This window comes from Pavona decussata, unplaced genomic scaffold (genome assembly GCF_977016875.1).
Source record: "Pavona decussata unplaced genomic scaffold, jaPavDecu1.1 SCAFFOLD_189, whole genome shotgun sequence".
NCBI classification, from domain to species: Eukaryota; Metazoa; Cnidaria; class Anthozoa; order Scleractinia; family Agariciidae; genus Pavona; species Pavona decussata.
Window position 1 is genome coordinate 72179 of NW_028145598.1, and position 18544 is coordinate 90722.

At 37.5% G+C, this 18544-nt stretch overlaps 1 protein-coding gene and 1 pseudogene across 1 annotated transcript in view; both read right to left on the reverse strand.

Moving 5' to 3' along the window:
* Positions 1 to 18544, reverse strand: part of LOC146462365 (dynein axonemal heavy chain 3-like) — a 90528-nt gene that overhangs the window by 70928 nt on the left and 1056 nt on the right. The window contains exons 3-16 of the mRNA XM_085085703.1: positions 15635 to 15845; positions 15081 to 15156; positions 14211 to 14319; positions 13493 to 13685; positions 12569 to 12644; positions 11787 to 11906; positions 11032 to 11157; positions 5462 to 5657; positions 5311 to 5364; positions 4762 to 4887; positions 3071 to 3207; positions 2334 to 2439; positions 1592 to 1770; positions 674 to 858 (exon numbers count right to left, since the gene is read on the reverse strand). Coding sequence (XP_084941829.1) covers positions 674 to 858; positions 1592 to 1770; positions 2334 to 2439; positions 3071 to 3207; positions 4762 to 4887; positions 5311 to 5364; positions 5462 to 5657; positions 11032 to 11157; positions 11787 to 11906; positions 12569 to 12644; positions 13493 to 13685; positions 14211 to 14319; positions 15081 to 15156; positions 15635 to 15845 — 1894 coding nt within the window. The remainder of the gene's footprint in view (positions 1 to 673; positions 859 to 1591; positions 1771 to 2333; positions 2440 to 3070; positions 3208 to 4761; positions 4888 to 5310; positions 5365 to 5461; positions 5658 to 11031; positions 11158 to 11786; positions 11907 to 12568; positions 12645 to 13492; positions 13686 to 14210; positions 14320 to 15080; positions 15157 to 15634; positions 15846 to 18544) is intronic.
* Positions 8080 to 10052, reverse strand: LOC146462366 (uncharacterized; annotated as a pseudogene).

The window sequence follows — 18544 nt, forward strand, 5'->3', positions numbered from 1 at the left end:
CCATCACTATTCATTGCCAAACGTGTGAAGGTTCAGCTGTAACAGTAGAGAGATTTTAGAATTGCGTTTACGGAAAATGGCAAACATGAGATTAGCGTTTATGTTTTCTTGAAAACTTTACTACACAGATGAGAATAGTGCAAAATAATTCTGGCCTTTGATGCTAATGCAAAACTGAAAACAGTGAGCAGCAAATGTAAGATAAACATGGTCATGTAGTCATTTCTGCCATTTGTCATTTTGCTGTAAGGGTTATTCTAAATCCCTCTAATTATATTCAAAGCAATATATAATATTATTATAATCATAACAACAAAGTTCATATCACATGTTAAACAAATTGCTACATGTTCACAGATAAACTAAAAGAAATGAAATTTATTTAAATTAATTATACAACAAAAAATCTGAAAGTTGGGTTCTGAAGAAGCAACATTTTAATATTTTTTTAAACACCTAAATAAAGAATTTTAAAGCAGTTAAGTATTGGTTGTAATGAGTTTTAGAGGGAGTACACTGCGCGACGAGAAAGCACATTCTCAATATAGTTGATTTTAGAGAATGTTGAGATTGATGAAATGACAGGGTAGAAAGGTGCAGGACAAGAACTGGTTTTATGCCTTACAAAAAAAATTGTACACTGGGTATATATGGGTTGATAAGCCTAACATACATGGAAGAGTCGCATAATCCAGTAAGAACAGAAGCCGTTCTCCAGCCTCATCAACAGCAGTCTGTAAATTCACAACCGTAACAGAACTTGCATTCTCCAAGAACTGTGTCAGAGCTACCAAGTCGCTTGTATTATCAGGCATCTCTTGGACTTTGTCTGATATCTCATCATAGGATTTGCACAATCTAAGAACAGATTGATATAACATATTATATACTAAATACCTTCTAACATTATATGTCACTTTTGCTTCCAAAGCTTGAACTGAATAAGCACTTACATGTACATTGTACTTTTCTCCAATAAGGTGACAATAGATGGTTATAACAAATGTACCTAGTGCTTGCCAGACCTTAGAAATGTTACAAAGTTGCAGTGTGAAACTTCAAAGTGTACATATCTGCTATTCAATATCAGAAGTCAAGAAAGACTTCTAGGACATGTAATGAAGGGGCCACAAGAGTGACTTTGATCTCCTTTTTGGAAATTAACATTCTTGTGTCCTGATTAGATGTTGTGCACACAATATAATATTTACATCCAGCTTCCTTGAAATCCTAGTTTCTTAAGTCATTATTTTTTGCTTTCCACTGAGTATCAAGTAAAGAAACACTAAGTTGAAGGTCCCATTGAAAAACAGGTGCAAGTGACAATTCGGCCTTGGAAACCAGATTTCTCTTAATTCACCATAATTTGACTTGCAAACAGACGGGTTATTGTGTCAGAAACCAACTACAAAGTGATGCTTGAAGTGAATTCCTTTCTTCTCTGTTAAAAGCTATAAACAAAGTTCTAATGTGATAAGCTGTCTGTATGCCAAAGTAGAGCTTTATTGGAAAAATTTGGATTTTAAAAGCCAAATTGTCACCTGTGTTCTTCTTCAACGAGGTGCCCTTTAATTTTAATCAAACGTCATACCCTCTGTTTTTGTCTCTGTTCTGGTCCACCACATACTGTATCATTTTGTCTGCCAGACGTGCAGCTCGTGCAGACAGCTCCTGGTTGACATCATTGCAGTTCAAACAGAGCATGTTAAGTGGAACTGTGATGTGTAGTGAAGCAATCTCCTTCGACAGATTTTGGTATGCATCGATTTTCTAAAAACAAATAGAATTTGTGACAAGTGCTGAATGTTTGACTATGTGCATGTAAAAGTAATTCTCTCACGATCAGTATATTCTCCACATTACATACCTTGACTTAACTTTAGAAAAAAGAAAACTAACACTTAAACACTAAATAATAAGATGAATTTAAATAAGTCACGACTGAGGAGTACTTTTGAGGTCACTTTTAAGTACTTTTAAAAATACAGTTCACTTCTGCTAACCTTGCACACTGGCTATCTTGGCATCTTACTATCTTATTGTACAGAAACTTGTTTCCCTTGGATACCGTTTACAGTCATTTACTACAGGCTATGTTGAGCTCCCACATTTTCAAACAAATTTTACTTTCCCTTCAGAGTTCAAGTGAGTCTACTGCATACATGTACAGTGTAGGTCACTGCTCTCCAATGATGATTACTTGCCTATATAAATTAGCTCTCTTTTGCAATGAATTTGACTGCAGTGGGATGCTTATTTAATTGGATTAGATTGCATTTTAATTATATGATCCTTCAATTAACTATGTGCATTTGAGGTTCCTTAAATGATACCTTAGACAAGGCAAGCAGCACAGGTTCATCCTGGATAAAAGTGTTGATTTCTGTCTCTGCTTTGTTGTTCAGCAAATCCTGATATTTCTTGTACGTGTTGAGGTATCTGCACAAAAGGTTAAACAAAGGTCTGAGTTAAGCAAAACTGGAAAGTAACTGATACATGTATCTTATGAATCTTTATGTAAACTACACTCATTTGACAGATCTGGTCTATCCACCCTTACTGGGTCACAAAACCCCACTTCATAAGTTGTTCGACATGTTCCTTCTGCCCAATTACTTAGAAGAGAAAAACTGACAACATATACCCAAGTGTATCAGTATACTTAAAAGGGGCCAGCAATTCTGTTTTTTTTTTTTCTCGGAACCATATTAGTAAATAGGTGAGAGACAGCTACTACAAGAGCCTTAAGGCCAGGAAAACAAGATGAATCACCAGGACTGCAAGGATGAAAGTTGGACAAGAGTTTGTCTAAAAACATTACAATATTGTTATCACCATTCTAACCAACAACCCGAAACAATAATTCCAGTTCAGATCTCTAACATATGTCTCTTAATTTAATTAAAACAGGAAAACTCCATCTGTTCAGTAAATCTCAAGAATAATTCGTGGAGAAAATTAATCAATGAGAGTACACAACAATTTCAGACACAAGAAAAAACTTCCCTCAAATCCTGTTTTCGTTTCTCCCCAACTTTACGTCATCCAAAAAGATCATAAGACTACATACTTTTGAGGTCCAACTGTGTTGAGTTTAAACACATCCACCGCCTGATTCATGTAATCCTGAACGAGGGCTTCATCAACATGCACTGAACGAAGAAACAGCTTCTTGTCTTTCATGTCTGGAAACAACTCAATTTCAACCTGAAAGAGCATGATGTTAGCTGTTAAAACACCTTAATCACATGTATGAAGCACACAAAACATAGTAATAATAATAATAATAATAATAATAATAATAATAATAATAATTACAATAATTTCGTCGGGCATTTCGGCGTATTTTGTGGGCTAAAATGGACAATTCAGCGGGCTAAAATATATTTTAGCCTGCTGCTCTAAGCCAATGAGAAACAAGAACATAACGTAGCCAGCCAATCAGAACTGGAAACCATTCAACTGTTCGCGCCGTTTTCTTGCTTGTTTGACTGAAAGCGCTGCCATCTGCAAAAAAATTGTTTTGAGCTACAAAATGGCTGAAAAACCTAACGAAGAAGCAAATTCCCAGTAGTTTCAGCTAGCTAGAGGAAAGGACTTACAGAAACTGGTGTACGATGGTGGAAATAATGCCTGTAGTAGCTCCATGGCCGGCGGCGAGGTGAAGGTAAACAGTTTGTCTTCGTCGAGCGAAACCTGCTCAGTTTAGCACTTGCACAATTAATTTTAACACTTGCAAGTGACCAATTGTCTTCGCTGCTCACAAAATTCTGTTATTTTCCCTTTGAAAACTTAGAAGCAATATTCTCTCGACAAATTTTGCGGTGTTCTGTTGAAGTTTAAAGCTTATGCGACAATGAATAGTTTTGAACAATGAAACAACTGTAAAATAAATGCCTGTCTTTGATTTCTTTTCTGAATGCCCTCTGAAATTATTATAATAGTAATAGAGTTGATGTTCTTGGGCGTAAATATGTTTTTGGCCCTTCTCAGAACTCATTTTAGCCCTCGCCTGCGGCTCGGGCTCAAATGAGCCTGAGTCGGGCCAAAAACATATTTATGCCCGCGAACATCAACTCTATTGTTATATTACAATAATTTATTACTTATAGAGCGCTATTTACAAGCACAGATCAATAGCGCTTTACGATCAAAAATACTAATAACAACATCTCTAATTCTAATTACGGATATTAACATAAAGGTGAACCTCAACAAACAAGTGTTTCAGTTTCAGTCTGTGGATCCATTAAGACATCCAAGAGAGTCAAAATTCACATATAAGATAGAAGTTCTTAACTTTTATTATTTGGACGATCAGTGTTGAACATGTTTCAATTAAAATTATTTTAAATCTGTTCTAAAATAAAAACAGTAAAAATTTGATCTTGTAAAAACTTTTAAAAAACTAACTTTTTGCCAACCTTATGTTGCCTTCTGATGAAAGTTGCTGAAAATTTAGTTTTCTAAAAGTTTTTACAAGTCAGATCAATTTTTTTACTGTTCTTAGATCAGACTCGAAATAGTTTTAATTGAAGCTTCCTAACTTTTCATTCACAATGTTTGTTATCTCAACACCTTGCAAAATAAAATTTCTTTTTTGTTTGAATTGCTCTTACATTAGGTGAACAGGTTAAGAATTATTTACACTGAAGTTGTTTTTCATAGGAGAAGCCACAACAAACTATGATTCCTGCCCACCAAAATGGAAGTGGTGTTCTTGTTTGTGTTACATCACTAGAAGGACTGCAAGTGACTAACCCTTGGTAGCTCTGCAGCATTCTGTACAATGTCTGTCAACAATCTGAGCAGGATGTCCCGTAATTCTCTGAATGGAGGGTCAAACGTCAGCTTCCCACCATCAATTTTCAGTTGAACAACCATAATCTAATAAACAAAGGAAAGAACAAATGTTGCAGTGCATGAAAATACAATTTAAAGCCTCTTAAATTGTTTCTCAACACTAAAGGTATTTTCAGTGCTTGTTGCTGATTATGTCGTGTATCTTGAAGTGGTTGTAAACACGAAACGATGAAAAATATAATATGCAAAATATTAAATATAATTTACAAGTTCCGACGAGACTCAGACTTGTAATATTTAATATAATAATTATCACAAAACTGACCCTTGTAAGAACTTGTAAATTACACTATGTAATTCTGGGCCCTTGGGCTGCAAAGTTTTTTTTAATATCAATAAACAAAAATATACTCAATGAACAAAACAAGCTCATAAATTACCCCATGCTATTGCCTAAGACTAATTTCAGCAATTTTTTGTAAATTTTCTCTTTTAAAAGCCACATACCTCTGTCATAACATATCGCAAGTCTGAGTATGATTCACCAAAATCATTTCCATCCTGAAATGAAGAGAGCATGATTAAGAACATCAAGCTTTCATCCTTTGCAAATCATTTTGAATACACAATCAACTAAATCTTGGTGAAATAACTTTACCTTGTACAAACTTAAAAAGATGACAAAATCTGCTAGAGAATTGATAACAAGACTTCGAAGTTGTGTTGACATAAGCGCCGCAAGACAAGCAAAGAACTGTTGCACAAGTGTCGTAGAGTCACCCTCTGAGTTGGGTACCAAGTGCATCCATTCTTGGCGCTCTTCAACGAGGATTTGAGCACAGGCAGGTATCCAGCTAAAACAAAGACATCAATTTAAACAATTATTATAATTATACACCAGAACCACGAAAGGAATATAGAGGACTGTCTACTATTTTAGAATTAATCAAAAATCCCCTCCCATTTAAACTGCAAATTAAATGTGCTCTCTCACTTAATAACCATACCCCAGCCCCCACGCAAAGAAGGTATTTTAGGTTTGGAAATACTGTACCCCTAACCCCTCCTCTTGAACTTTTTGAAATCACTCTTTCCTTTAAAATGACCCTCCTTGCAGTGGGTATTGGTATTTTAAGGAACAGTACTGTACAAAGAAAGCTGGGAATTCATACTATTCAGTTATTCTAAGATTACTATCAATAATATTTTCTGGTGGTAATTGCCTAGAAAATAAGTGAGTCATCTTGAATTAACCTTCAAAGTATCTCAGCATGTAATAAATGCTCACAGGTATTTATTTGAGTTATTTGACTACAACAAATACACTGTGTCAATGGAAGGGACTCCTTTAGTTTCAACACTCATTAAACCTATGAGAAAGTTGCTGTTGACAGCACTTGATTATGGGAATGATTACAATATTGATCATGGTGACGATGATGATGATGATGATGATGATGATGATGATGATGATGACGATGATGATCGTTTCCCAAAATTTCAGTTCCCGATTTTAAAAACTCGAAAATAATTTGAACCATCGCGCATATCTTTCCACAACTATGTCTGCATGTAGTGTTATAAGGGGCAATGCAAAAAATTACATTTTCCCTTTTTTATGCAAAAAACCGCTTAAACTGGATGGTTTATTTTCAAAAGCGTTCCTCTTAAAAGGAACAGCTATGAAAAGGCCCACTTGTTCCTATAACAGTATTGAGAGATGTTGTCCTTAAATTTTTTATCAGTAAAAGAAAAAGGTTAACCCAACGCGATCTTGTTCCATGATACAAAAGTGAGGGTTGTCTCCGGTATGTCCGTTGTACCCGATTAAGTTACAAAATTGGGCAGATCAGATCTATTTAAGTAAGACACATATTAGAAACACAAAAAGGAAAGAACTCACGATCAATGAAAAAAAGCAAAACGGAATATCAACTTAAACAAGCTCCAAGTACTGTTCCCCGCTGTTTCCGCTGTATCCGTCACACTTATGAAATAATTGGATTTCCAGCCAGAACTCAGTACTCAAAAGATCTCAAGTATAATGGGGATAGCAGATAGAACGGGGACAGAACTTGCAGTACAACAGATCTGCTTCAAGGAATATAAAATAAATCTAAAGTTCAGTGGAGATCACAGACACGGCGGGGACAGAACTTACAGTACATCAAAACTGCATAAAGGAATATATTATTACTACTACTACTACTACTAGAGGCAACTCGGTCTACTCGCCACTGGAGTAAAACGCAACGTTGAAGAACGGGAAAGCCTGGAAGAGCGTGCACGAATACATGTGCTACAAGAAACAAGGGAACGCTGGATCTTGCTGGGGATGATAAGACAAGAAGATGCCCACTTGCTAGAGACAGTGGAGGGCCCGTACCGTCCGAGAATCGAACGTTCTAGGGACGAGTACTTCACGAAAAAGAAAGAGGAAGAACGGAAGATGTTGGAGGAGAAAGCAGCCAAATACTTCGAGAACGAATGGGTGTGGGAGAAGGAGAAGGAACTTCGACAGCTGCAAGAGCAGGAGGAGACAGCAACGGACGTGGAGGTCAAACGCGCTTTGCAGTACATGATCGGAGTCACGGTGGAGGCGCTTAAGTTGCACTTCAAGCGGGACGATCTACCAGGCCTCAGCAAATTGGTCGTCGCGGAAAGAACGAAACGAGCAATGGACATGAAGTGGCTGCCCAGTCAACAGGCCCAACGAGTTACAAGTGTATGGGCACCTATGCCTTATCCGTTTGATGGGTACGAATCCGATGAGCAAGACATTTTCATCACTCCCCAGTCACCGAGGGGCACGAGCAGCCAGCCTGTGCAAGGACGCAATTCCAAGAAACGGCCAGCCCAGACAAGTACACTCCCGTTTCAAAGAAGGGAAGGATAACCCACTTCTTCAGGCCGAGTCAGCAGTGACATTCTAGTAGAACGAGTAGTAAGAACTAGTAAGAACTAGTAGAACTAGTAAGAGCAAATTGGTCACTGTCAGTCAAATGCTAGTACATTTAATGAATTCAATTTCTTTGAAATGATAAAATAATAAATGCCATAACTTGAGTTTCTGTGTATATGCCTTATACTGCACCAAAAAGACGAAGCAGTTCAAATTTCCACTTTGTCAGAAATGGTAATTGAATAAAGTTAGCATTTGTGTCACAAATTGATGTTACGGTTTGATGTGATGCCGTTTTAACCTACACACTGTATTTTGTCTCTTTCCTATTTCCTACCATGTGTTAAAGCATGCACACACATTTATCGTTCTATGATTTAAAAAGAGTTCAGTGTTTGCCCCTCGTGAAATTGGAATTCCGAGTCCTTAACGTTTATTGGTAGGGCAACTTAGAAAGTGATCCTCCAAATCTTCGCGCTGCACGGCTCAGCAGAGAGTTGGCTGTTCGTCCCTTTTGAAAACGTAATTCGGGATCTCTGAGAATCGCTTTCCATTGACCGTAGCCGTATCGCTTAATGCCTGCTTTTAGATAACTATCTTCCTCGGGGGTGAACATCAAACTCTTTTTTCTCGCAGAGAATTCCGTCACTTTGAACGCATTTTCCCGCTTTAGTCTCGGAACGCCTGCAAGACGCCCTGGCGGTGTTTCTGCGATCGTTTCGCCCTCGTCGTTTGAAGACGTATCAGTTTTTGTACCGTTTTGCTCTGGTTAAGACATCGACTTGTCTGAAAGCCTTCAGCGCACGTCCATTTCTAGCTCCGAACCCTTGTCCCCATGCAGTCGTTCCAAAAATTTGTGCGCCTTGCTTGCAACCTCGGGCGATCGCTGCTTTTGATAGTGGACCCTTGCAACGACGGAGCTGTGTTTCTGGTCTTCGGAGATCGTATTTTGCGCGCTGCTGCTAAGATTTTTGCAACTTGCGGTCTCGACTATTTGGCAATAGCGAGTCGGGTGAACATACTTGCCTGTTGCATCGAAGACCAATTTACTCATTAGTTCTCCTAGCTTGTTATGTTGTCCCCCATTTCTCGTTACTAAATAAATACATAATCGCAGTTAGGCTTGAGAAGAGGGCGAATGTGGTTGATGTAGCCATCTAACACTTGCATGCTGGTGTCCGTCAGGAAAAGAGAATCGAAGCCATATTTTCCCGCTGTCTTGAACATTTTCTGATCTATAAATCCACCGTTGGTCTTGGCTTTGTTCACCATTTCCACGGTTAAATACTGATATGTCATCGGACGCGAGCCTTTCACCTTTATGAACAAGTACACGGCTAGAAATTTAGTAGCAAATGACAAATCCAGTGGCAAAACAGTACCCGGTTTGTCCTTGCATGATTTCAGCACGCTCTCGTAGCGCGGCAAGTAACGCCCCACCACTTCCAAAAGCTCTTCAAGCGTGGCCCAGTGTCCCTTGGCTTCTAAGGCGTCGATGTCCAGTTCGCTGGTCCACTGCAATCGCATCATTTTGGAAACGGTTTTGCGCACCTTCTTCAAGTACATTTCTATCGAAGTCAACCCTCTCGATACCGATTCCGATGCTCCATTCACTTTTCGATAATCCCCCAATTCTGCAATGGCGTCTAAGTAGCCTATGCCTCCTGCGTGTCCGAGTTTCCAATCATCCTGCATGGTGTCAACAAACTTGAAAAGGAGATTAGGCGAACATAAACTAAAGTCGACAATGTCCCACGGAGCTCTTCTTCGTCTTCGCAACAAAATTTGAGAAACTTAATAAGCACTTGCTGACAATTTGCTGTGCTTGTCGATCACTTTTACAGCCCCCGCCACTGCCAGTGAGCCATGACAAAAAATTCTTAGCAATGTCTCTTGTCGTGTCAAAAGAGGCAACTGTCCTGATTTTACCCGGAATCTTCTGATCAGTGGCTTCATTTTTGTTTTCTTGATCGTGAAGCGATTTAACTTGAGCGCTGTCTGGCTTCTCGTCGAAATAATAGTACCAACGGTGTTTGTTCTTTATGTGTTTTCTGCAGCCTCTTTGCGTAGTAAATCCATCATGATTACAGGATTGCACTGGACAATGAAAAAGGCCATCACAATCATCTTCTTCTAAGTGAAGCCTCTTGGGTTTAGGCGATGCATTTGGCAATTTTGACCAGTTGACCTCCTTTCCGCGTTCGCTCATCTTAAACACCAACTTCAACTGTTTCTCAAGAGACAAACCTGCTCATACTAGCCGACTTGCAAATGATTCCCCAAGAGACACTACGCCAATGAGATATTATTCGTAAAATCATCTCGGCCCACACTTGATCAATTTTGTCTCTTGCCACATTGTCACTTTTGTATTTGGTATACGAATGATGAAAAGGAACAAAGAGACAAGTCTGAACTTACACGGGCTTGCCCAAACGCCATTAGACATGTGGCATATCAGATTTGTTTGCGATAGGACATGCTTGGGCAAGCCACTATCCAAACGGGCTTCCAAAATGTAATAAACAGACAAAAGGGGTGTGCAAATAGATTGACAGACTTGAAAAACAACAACGGAACTAGCACCGTTCCAGATAAACTCCCATCTTGCAAATAAAGAACAACTTGATTAGGAACATTTTTGCTCCTTTGTGGCATGAATAAGAACGGTTTGAACTGTAAGGGAACGACACGTTCCGAACAGCTTATCATAGAGGAGCCATCAGGAACAATTGTTCCTTTCTGTACAGACAGTTAACAGGAACATAGTGTTCCTTACTCTGTTAAGTGAGCAGCTACATTGGGAACCTTTGTTCTCCTTTCATCCAAAAGGAACAGATCAGAAATCAGAACCGTTGAAAGAGGAACTTTTGTTCCTAAAAGGATAAAAGAGGAACCATCTGTTCCTTTTGACTAACATAAAAAGGAACTTTGTGTTCCAGTTTGCTACAAAAGGAACCCCTTGTTCCGAATTTTGTGGCCTTGGTTCCCATTGTGGAATGCGTGTGGAGACAAAGTTCCTTAATGCGCATTCTTAGTTTGTACCTAAAGCAATTTAAGGAACAAAAGACAAAACCGCGCGGAACACTTGACTTTTAAGAAACCCATTATTACTCGTGTCTCGCCACTTAAAACTTGAATTAGAAAATGTTCATTGGTAGAAAATGGCCCACCATGACTCAGAACAAAAATTCAATGAAAAACTTTGTGTTTAAAGCTAAAAATAGTGCTGTCATTACTTTTGGGGAATGTATATGACAAATTTTGATGACAAGAAACTAATAAAACAGGTAATAATTAAACTACTGTTGTCAATAAGTACTTACGTTCTTTTTAGGAATTCTCTTGTTTTAGCACACTGCTGTTTGACAAGAGATTCAAACTCCTCTGGAGTGACAGGAAGGCCTGAGCCAAACAGCTTGTCTCCATCAACAAATCTAACCTCAGAAAATCTGAAGAAACAATCAACCAATGGTGACTGTGATGAACACATTTTTAAATAAAGTACTGTTAAGGCTGCATCACTGCCTCTTAACAAAGTTTATAATAAAATTGTAATTTTTGACAACCTTCTGATCCTGTCTGTTTCAGTCAGCAAATTGAGCTAATGATGGTCATGTTGCTGATGATGATGACAACAATAAATTTATTAATAATTATTATACAGGGGTTTATTAAAAAGCCAAGTCCTGGGTACTGGGACCCATTTATTTTGAACTTGCTACCTGCCTTTGGAGAGCCAGTCTAAACAAGACAGATTAATAAATGGTGCCCATCTATTCTATATGCCACAAAAAGGAATTGGCCGATCCTAAAGAATATTAAACAATATTAAAAATAAACCTCAATAGTGACCTGTATCTACCTTCTCTTTACAGTATCACTGTAGACTTGATCAAACATGGGCAAAAGAATAAGGAGAGTAACAACTTATGATATTAAAAATTATGTCTTGCCGTTCAAGCAAATTTTCCCAAATAATACCAAAAGAAATACATGGACAACAATGCATGAGCAGGGCTGCTCATTGTGTTATTTAATGTTAAGAGAAACAACATTAAATGACAATCTCCTCACGTACCTGTCATACCAAAGGTTCTGAATTTTCATCATTACTGGATTTGTAATGAACAGGTTCTTTGTGCAGGACTCTTTTGCTGAACGATAAGAGTTGTGCCATGGTACAGGTGCTCTCACGGTCCTTAAAGACAGGAAAAACATAAATTATTTGGTTTCAAGGTGGCCTACAGGTGTTAGTAGTAATCAAAGCACTGGTCAGGAATTAATCAGCCTTATGGATGGCAGTTTTGAGTCCTGGCATGAGCTGTCATACAATCATGTTGTTTCCTGGGACCAGAAAATGTTACTTCACTACGTACTATCTCACTCTTGCCAGGTTTATTACTCCTGTTGGGAGTACTCGGATTTTGTTTTTCCAAATATTCCTGTGTCACTGACTAAAAAATACATCTATTGTTCGTTCACCAGGCCCTGGTTGTTCAAAGAGCAGGAAACTCTACCCAATGGATAAATCGTTATTCAGCATATAAAATGTATTCCAACCAATGCATTTTATCTGCTGGATAGTGACTTATCACTGGATAAAGTTATCGGCTCTCTTAACAACTGGGGCAAGCTGGTTTACAGACGTTTCATTCTACATACATCACTATTACTGTGGAGGAAATGACAATGACAAGAGAGAATGAGAGCTTTTATTAGTATTTTGAGGACTCTTTATAATAAGAATCATTCAGTAACATTTAAAACTTGATTTTATTTTGAAAACTGAATAGGAAGAGACCAGCCATTATAAGATTTGCCTGTATAGGACAAAACAATGTAACAAGTGATTATTAATACCTTTGTGGAAAAGCTTTGGGGATCTCCTTGATATGCAGTCTGTTTCTTTCAGTTGGATCCATCAGTATATAATCAACTGAAAAATTAACAAAAAGCAAATTCTAATATATTTTCAAACATAGTAATGAGTGTGTATACTGTTAATCTTCTAGTGTATCTGTAATTTATGCATGTTTTTTTTTTCTTTTCTTTTTTACCTATTTGGTGCAAAAAGCCTCATCTGTGGTTAGGCTGTCACCCTCTGCATCACACAATGACCCAACCAAGTGCTACTTAGTTAAGTTTAGTTTATCGAATTCGTCACAAGGAAATAAATACATAAATTAACATATGACAATAGAAACCGGAGAGACAAACAGGGAAGAGCCCCAATTGTAACGTATCCCCTAGGCTAAAAAAAAAATATCACCATAGAATTAATTAGACTGGATAATAGTATATGAAATAATTGACAAATCATGGTGGACTATAAGTTTGTAGTAGACAGGTCTCTACTGTCTGTCTACTTGCTATAATATTGCCCACTGCCTCAACTTCTCAGGCACAGATTCTGGTTTCAGTTTCAGAGCTACATGCAATTTTTTACAGTAGTGGGTTACCGCCCTCCACCCAACCCACAACTGTACGACCAATAGGTGTTCTTACAGGCCTAACGAGTGGCCATGGATCTATCTGGGTATGATATCAGACTTCAAGCACATTGGTTTTAGCCAGGTGCTGGTAACTCTTGCTTTGTTTTTCCCTAATATTAACACACCTGTCCAACATTCAAGCAACAATCTGACTTAAGCAATTTTTACAAGTTGCAAAAAATATAAGCCTATAAAACTAGGCTTTAATTCATTTCCCTTTCAGGGAGAAATCTCACAAAATAAGTCCTGGATTATCTCCTTCTTTCCTGTTATTGTACACTACACTACTCACCAATAGATTTGCGAACACTGAAGTCATAGTCATTTCCCACTTCCTGCTTGAGTTTGCCGACAAGGGGATCAAGTTCTGTGTTTCGTCGTAGTTTCTCTGGAATTCTTTTCTGCAATATTCTCTCCATGACCTCTTTGTCTTGTTTTGCCAAAGAATGGTCTGGAACTCCACGGGAAATGTAGTATCCATAGCGCTATGGAAAACAGTAAATATTACAGTCAAAAATGTATTTTACATTTTATGATGTATTTAAGACCTTCAATTCAAAATTTAATCTGCCTCTCATTTCCCGAGACTACTGTAGAAATTACCTGTCAAATCTGCGCAAAGATTTGTATCCACAGATTTACAGTACAGATTTGTATCCATACCATGTTATTCATATTATTAATTAGCTATTATTTCTACAATTTATGATTAGCGCTTCCTTGTTATCTGTTTTATATATACATTATATAGTCAAAACTTTGTAGACATCGTTGAACTGACGATGGATACTGATTGGAGTATCCAAAACATGTCTTTCAAACTCAAACGTTGTGTAGTTGTTTTGAAATGTTTAATATCTATTCTAAGGCTATGAAAATTCGGTATTTAACATTATAACTACAATTAAGGTATTTTATTAGTTGTCATGAGTGTGAAAGACAAAGCAAATCTGGATCACCAGAAACAAACTTAAGATAACAAATTTATTGGCCTCTCTGTCGTGGCTCACCTCCAGATCGCGCTTAGAGACACCATCGTCATCCATGCTTTCCACCTCCTCAAAGGATCTTATTATATCCAACTGTTCTGCAGGGGTCATGGATCTGCTGGGTGGTACACTATGAGATTGAAGAAAGTCAATTTGGAAATAAATGAAAAGTACATGTAATGCTCAAAAACAAAGTAATGGTGTGGGATCAAACACCAATGATTTGATATGGCATTATGACCTCAAACATCTGGGGCCAGTTGGTCAAATCACGATTAAACTAATCCTGGGTTAATGTAACCTTTGGTTCGAGTTTAATTTCTAAAATAAAATTTTGTCCATCAGTTTTGACTTAGACTTTTCTTTACCATTAGCTAAACATTACCCTTTAAAAACATTTTTAGGAGCAAGTTGGAATCCTCGGTTAACTTTTAATCATGGCTTAGTGTTTATCGGCTTTCGAAAAACTGGGCCCTGGAATACACACCTACATGTATGAAACAACTCAGTTGCACGACTAATCCCCTTACCAACGTGAAAAAAGAAATTAATGTTTTTTCATGCATTTTTTATTTCTGTACTTTGTAAAGATAAAAGTTTTCGAAGGGACCTGAAGACTGAAATCACTTAGCAATAAGACTTCTCAAATAACAATGTCTACAGCAGGGCTGTCATTAAGAGGAGGGGGCCGGGGATTTTCCCCGGTTGCTAAGAACGTGGCCCCCGGCTATTTTCATCGGAGAATAGAAGAAAAATAGAACCAAAAGAAATTCCTAGCTGTTTGATTCCCCGCCTACTTGTTGTATTTATCCAGCAACTTGAAATCTCAGTGACAGCCCTGCTACAGTAACAAACTGCGACCCAGGAAACACTCAACAAGACAGAACTCACTCAGGTTTTTCTCCTTCTGATTTGCTCCTAGAATGTGGACCAGCCACTCTTTTCCTTGGCAATGTTGCCTCTTTGGCTGTTTTTTGTCAAGGATTTTAGATCAGTTTCCTAGCTGCAAACTGTCATTAAAATGTGCATTTTATTTTTAAAAAAAAAACCATCAAATTAAAGAGTGTACTGCAAGAACAGTTCAAGGCATTGCAACATCAGAATATTGTCTCAAACTCGTTAATAATTCATGAAAAGAAAACAAAGGAAATCACAAGCTACCGTGAAGGAGGTTTGGATTTTATGTGATCTTACAATATTGTCATAAACAAACTTTAAGGTGAACTTTTGCTGTTAGTTTCTCCAAGAATTTATTTAATGATTTGAGAGGCTGTATCTCGAACACTCAAAAGAGTCACAGTTTCATCCAATTTCCACATACCTCAAAGTTGGCTAACACTCTGGACACCGTACCCTAGTTTTTTCAACCCACATATCGGTGTTTGGAAATAACATGAAACACTCTTCCAAGTATTTGATGTATTACACAAAGAATTCAAGGATACAAGCTTGCTGAGTTGGAGCTCTGGTTGGTGGTCTAACAGGGGTCTGCATTTTGGCCAGATTCTTCATCTTTAAGCTACTGGCTGATGGTGTGTAGTTGTTAGCAATGGACTCACTGGGTGTTCTGGCATAAGCAGTCTCTTTGAATGGTGCTGCACGCGTCCATGATGGGTCCTTCATTATTGGTGGGTGCTCACTGTGGCGTAACACAATCTACAAAAGAAAGACAGAATCAGGCCACAGTTGTTCAGACAAAGGGCAGATAACTATATCCAGTGGATAAGTCGTTTTCCAGCAGATACAGTAAATATTTGATTGGAGTATATTTTATCTGCTATAATGGCAATTTATCTACTGGATAGAGTCATCTACTCTTTGAACAAATGGGGACAGGAATATAGGTGTTTTTAATAAAGGAGGTGTAAGGAATAATAAATGAAATGGCAATATATGTAATACTGAAACCCCCTCCCCCCCTCCTTCAAAACAAAATGACATTAATTGCACTATCATGAACTCTCCCTGCCAAAATTTATCATGGACCAATAAATACCCCAATCCTTCCACTAAATGCCCAAATATTTACAAAAATCCGTATCTTTTAAAAAAATTAACCCCTTAACACTACTCCAAAGAGAGAATATACATGGGCAAGCAAAATGCAATGTGTGCAAAAGGACGACATTTGCTGGCAAGTGGTCATGATCACATGACTAGTGTAACTAGGTATCAATATATCTTGAAAACAACCAGTTTTTGGATAGTCAGATTGGCATTATCTCAGACATCATAAACTTTACTTCAGTAGGTTCTAGGGTTGTGTTTGTTTATTTGTTTCTTTTTTCAGCATCTAACGGTTGTTGACATAGTGGTATTGACTGACATGACTACTTTTGTTACTGTGCATACGTTCTGCGCATCTCGAGGTGCTTGGGTTTCTATGCAGTGGTGCCTACTAATACAGGGACATTTTGCGCAGGTTAAAACTAAGTGGAGAAAGCAGGACTAAGAGCAAGCGCTCTTTGTATCCAAAAAGAAATTTTGGCAATGCATTTTTCTTAGAAAATAAAGCCTTACCAGTAAATTGTAAAAAAAAAACGCCGTACATTGCTTTGTATTTTACTGTTTTTTAGAAGAATTGTTGCTAAATTATCTCTAAAAAATGCGTGGTTACCCCCAATTTTCTTTTTGGATTTCAATAGCCCTTAATGCTACGATCTGCTTTCCCCGCATAGTCATAAACCATACAAAAATACTTCCTTATTAGTAGGCACCATCCTAATAATAACAGCATAGTTACTTGTGCTTGAATGGATTCAAAAATGAAAGGTCCAACAAAAAAACGTCCAAATATTCCAAGGTAGATGTTGTCATATGGGCCAGTTTTTAACAAATTGGACAATTTTTAACAGAACACCCAACATGAACAATTTTTAATACAACATTCTGTTACAACAACAAGTTGCAAAGTTCTGACAGCAGGTTCAAAACTTGCAATGTGTTGCCACAACAGATTGCTTCATTGAAAATAATAATTATTTTTAATGAAGCAATCTGTTGTGGCAACACACTGTCTGCAAACTAATTGTTACGCCAGTGTGATAAAAACAACAACAACATTGCATTAAAAATCCTAATTTCCATGTAAAATCAATTTCACTTTTGAAGGAAAAGTGATGTATGTACTATGATTTTTATATAAAACTGTTCTATTGAGGCCTTAAACTGCTGTTTAAAAGTAAAAACTAAAATCTAAGCTTTCGCCGATCAACGGCAGCATCAGGGATGAGGAAATATTCCACACGCGCTATTTAACAATTATTCCACGAGCCCGCGTTGGATATGAGATGATAGATAGCCAACAAGGGGCGTAGCGCCCAGTTGGCTATAATCATCTCATATCCAACAAGCGCAAGTGGAATAATTGTTTTATTAAAAACAATCAAGGAATATTGCTAGATCTTACTGATTTTGCTGTGCAAGAACAACCAGAAGACAATTTAATGGTCGCCATTTCTCGGCCATGGTATAATTGCTCATATACCATGGCCGCTAAGCCAATCAAATCCCTCGAATTGCATTATACAATGATTCAGTTTTTAATAAAGAAAGTTTTACAATACAATTGTAAAACGCAGTTAATGGAACGTGACGCCCTTAGCCCCGGGTGGCATCTCTACGTACTGTACTTTAGACTTATCACTGTATCATTGTCACGTTAGTCAATAGTCACATTGTAATATGTTGCGACATTGTCTGGAGACAAGTTAGTTGGCCTTTTCTGTATGGCTAAACCAGTGAATGGTACATTCATGTCGCGTTTGCTATGATGTAAAGTCTACCATAAGCATAGTACAACCCTGGCCATTGGCCCTGACATTGAACGCTGTCTAACTTTAAATGTGCGATAGAATGTTCTAAGTCACACTTGGTTACGACGTGGTTTTATCTACTGTTACGCTGTAAAAAATGTAACGACGTGGTTTTATCCACTGTTACGCTGTAAAAAATATATATATGCAAAGGGAGTGTAGGGTGAAGGGTGAAATGTGTAAAAAATGTGACGTGTGTGTGAAAGTTATAGAAATAAACTGTGTAGTTTAAGGCCTCAATAGAACAGTTTTATATATTCTTAACCATGCTGCTAAAGGACAACATGAACAGATTACTATGATTTTTGTTTACAAAATTAATTATTTTAAATTATTATCATCTTTTATCGTCTCAATAACAAAATATTTTGCAACAGTGCAGCATGTCAATTTGTCAGTCCATAAAATATAAAATCTTAAGCTATAAGTTTTTTCCAGTGTATAATGTGTTAATATTGATTAGCGAGATATTTTGCTAAAATAATCACCGCTAGATAAAACAATTATTTTTCACAATGACTCTGCAAGTTCAAGACATAT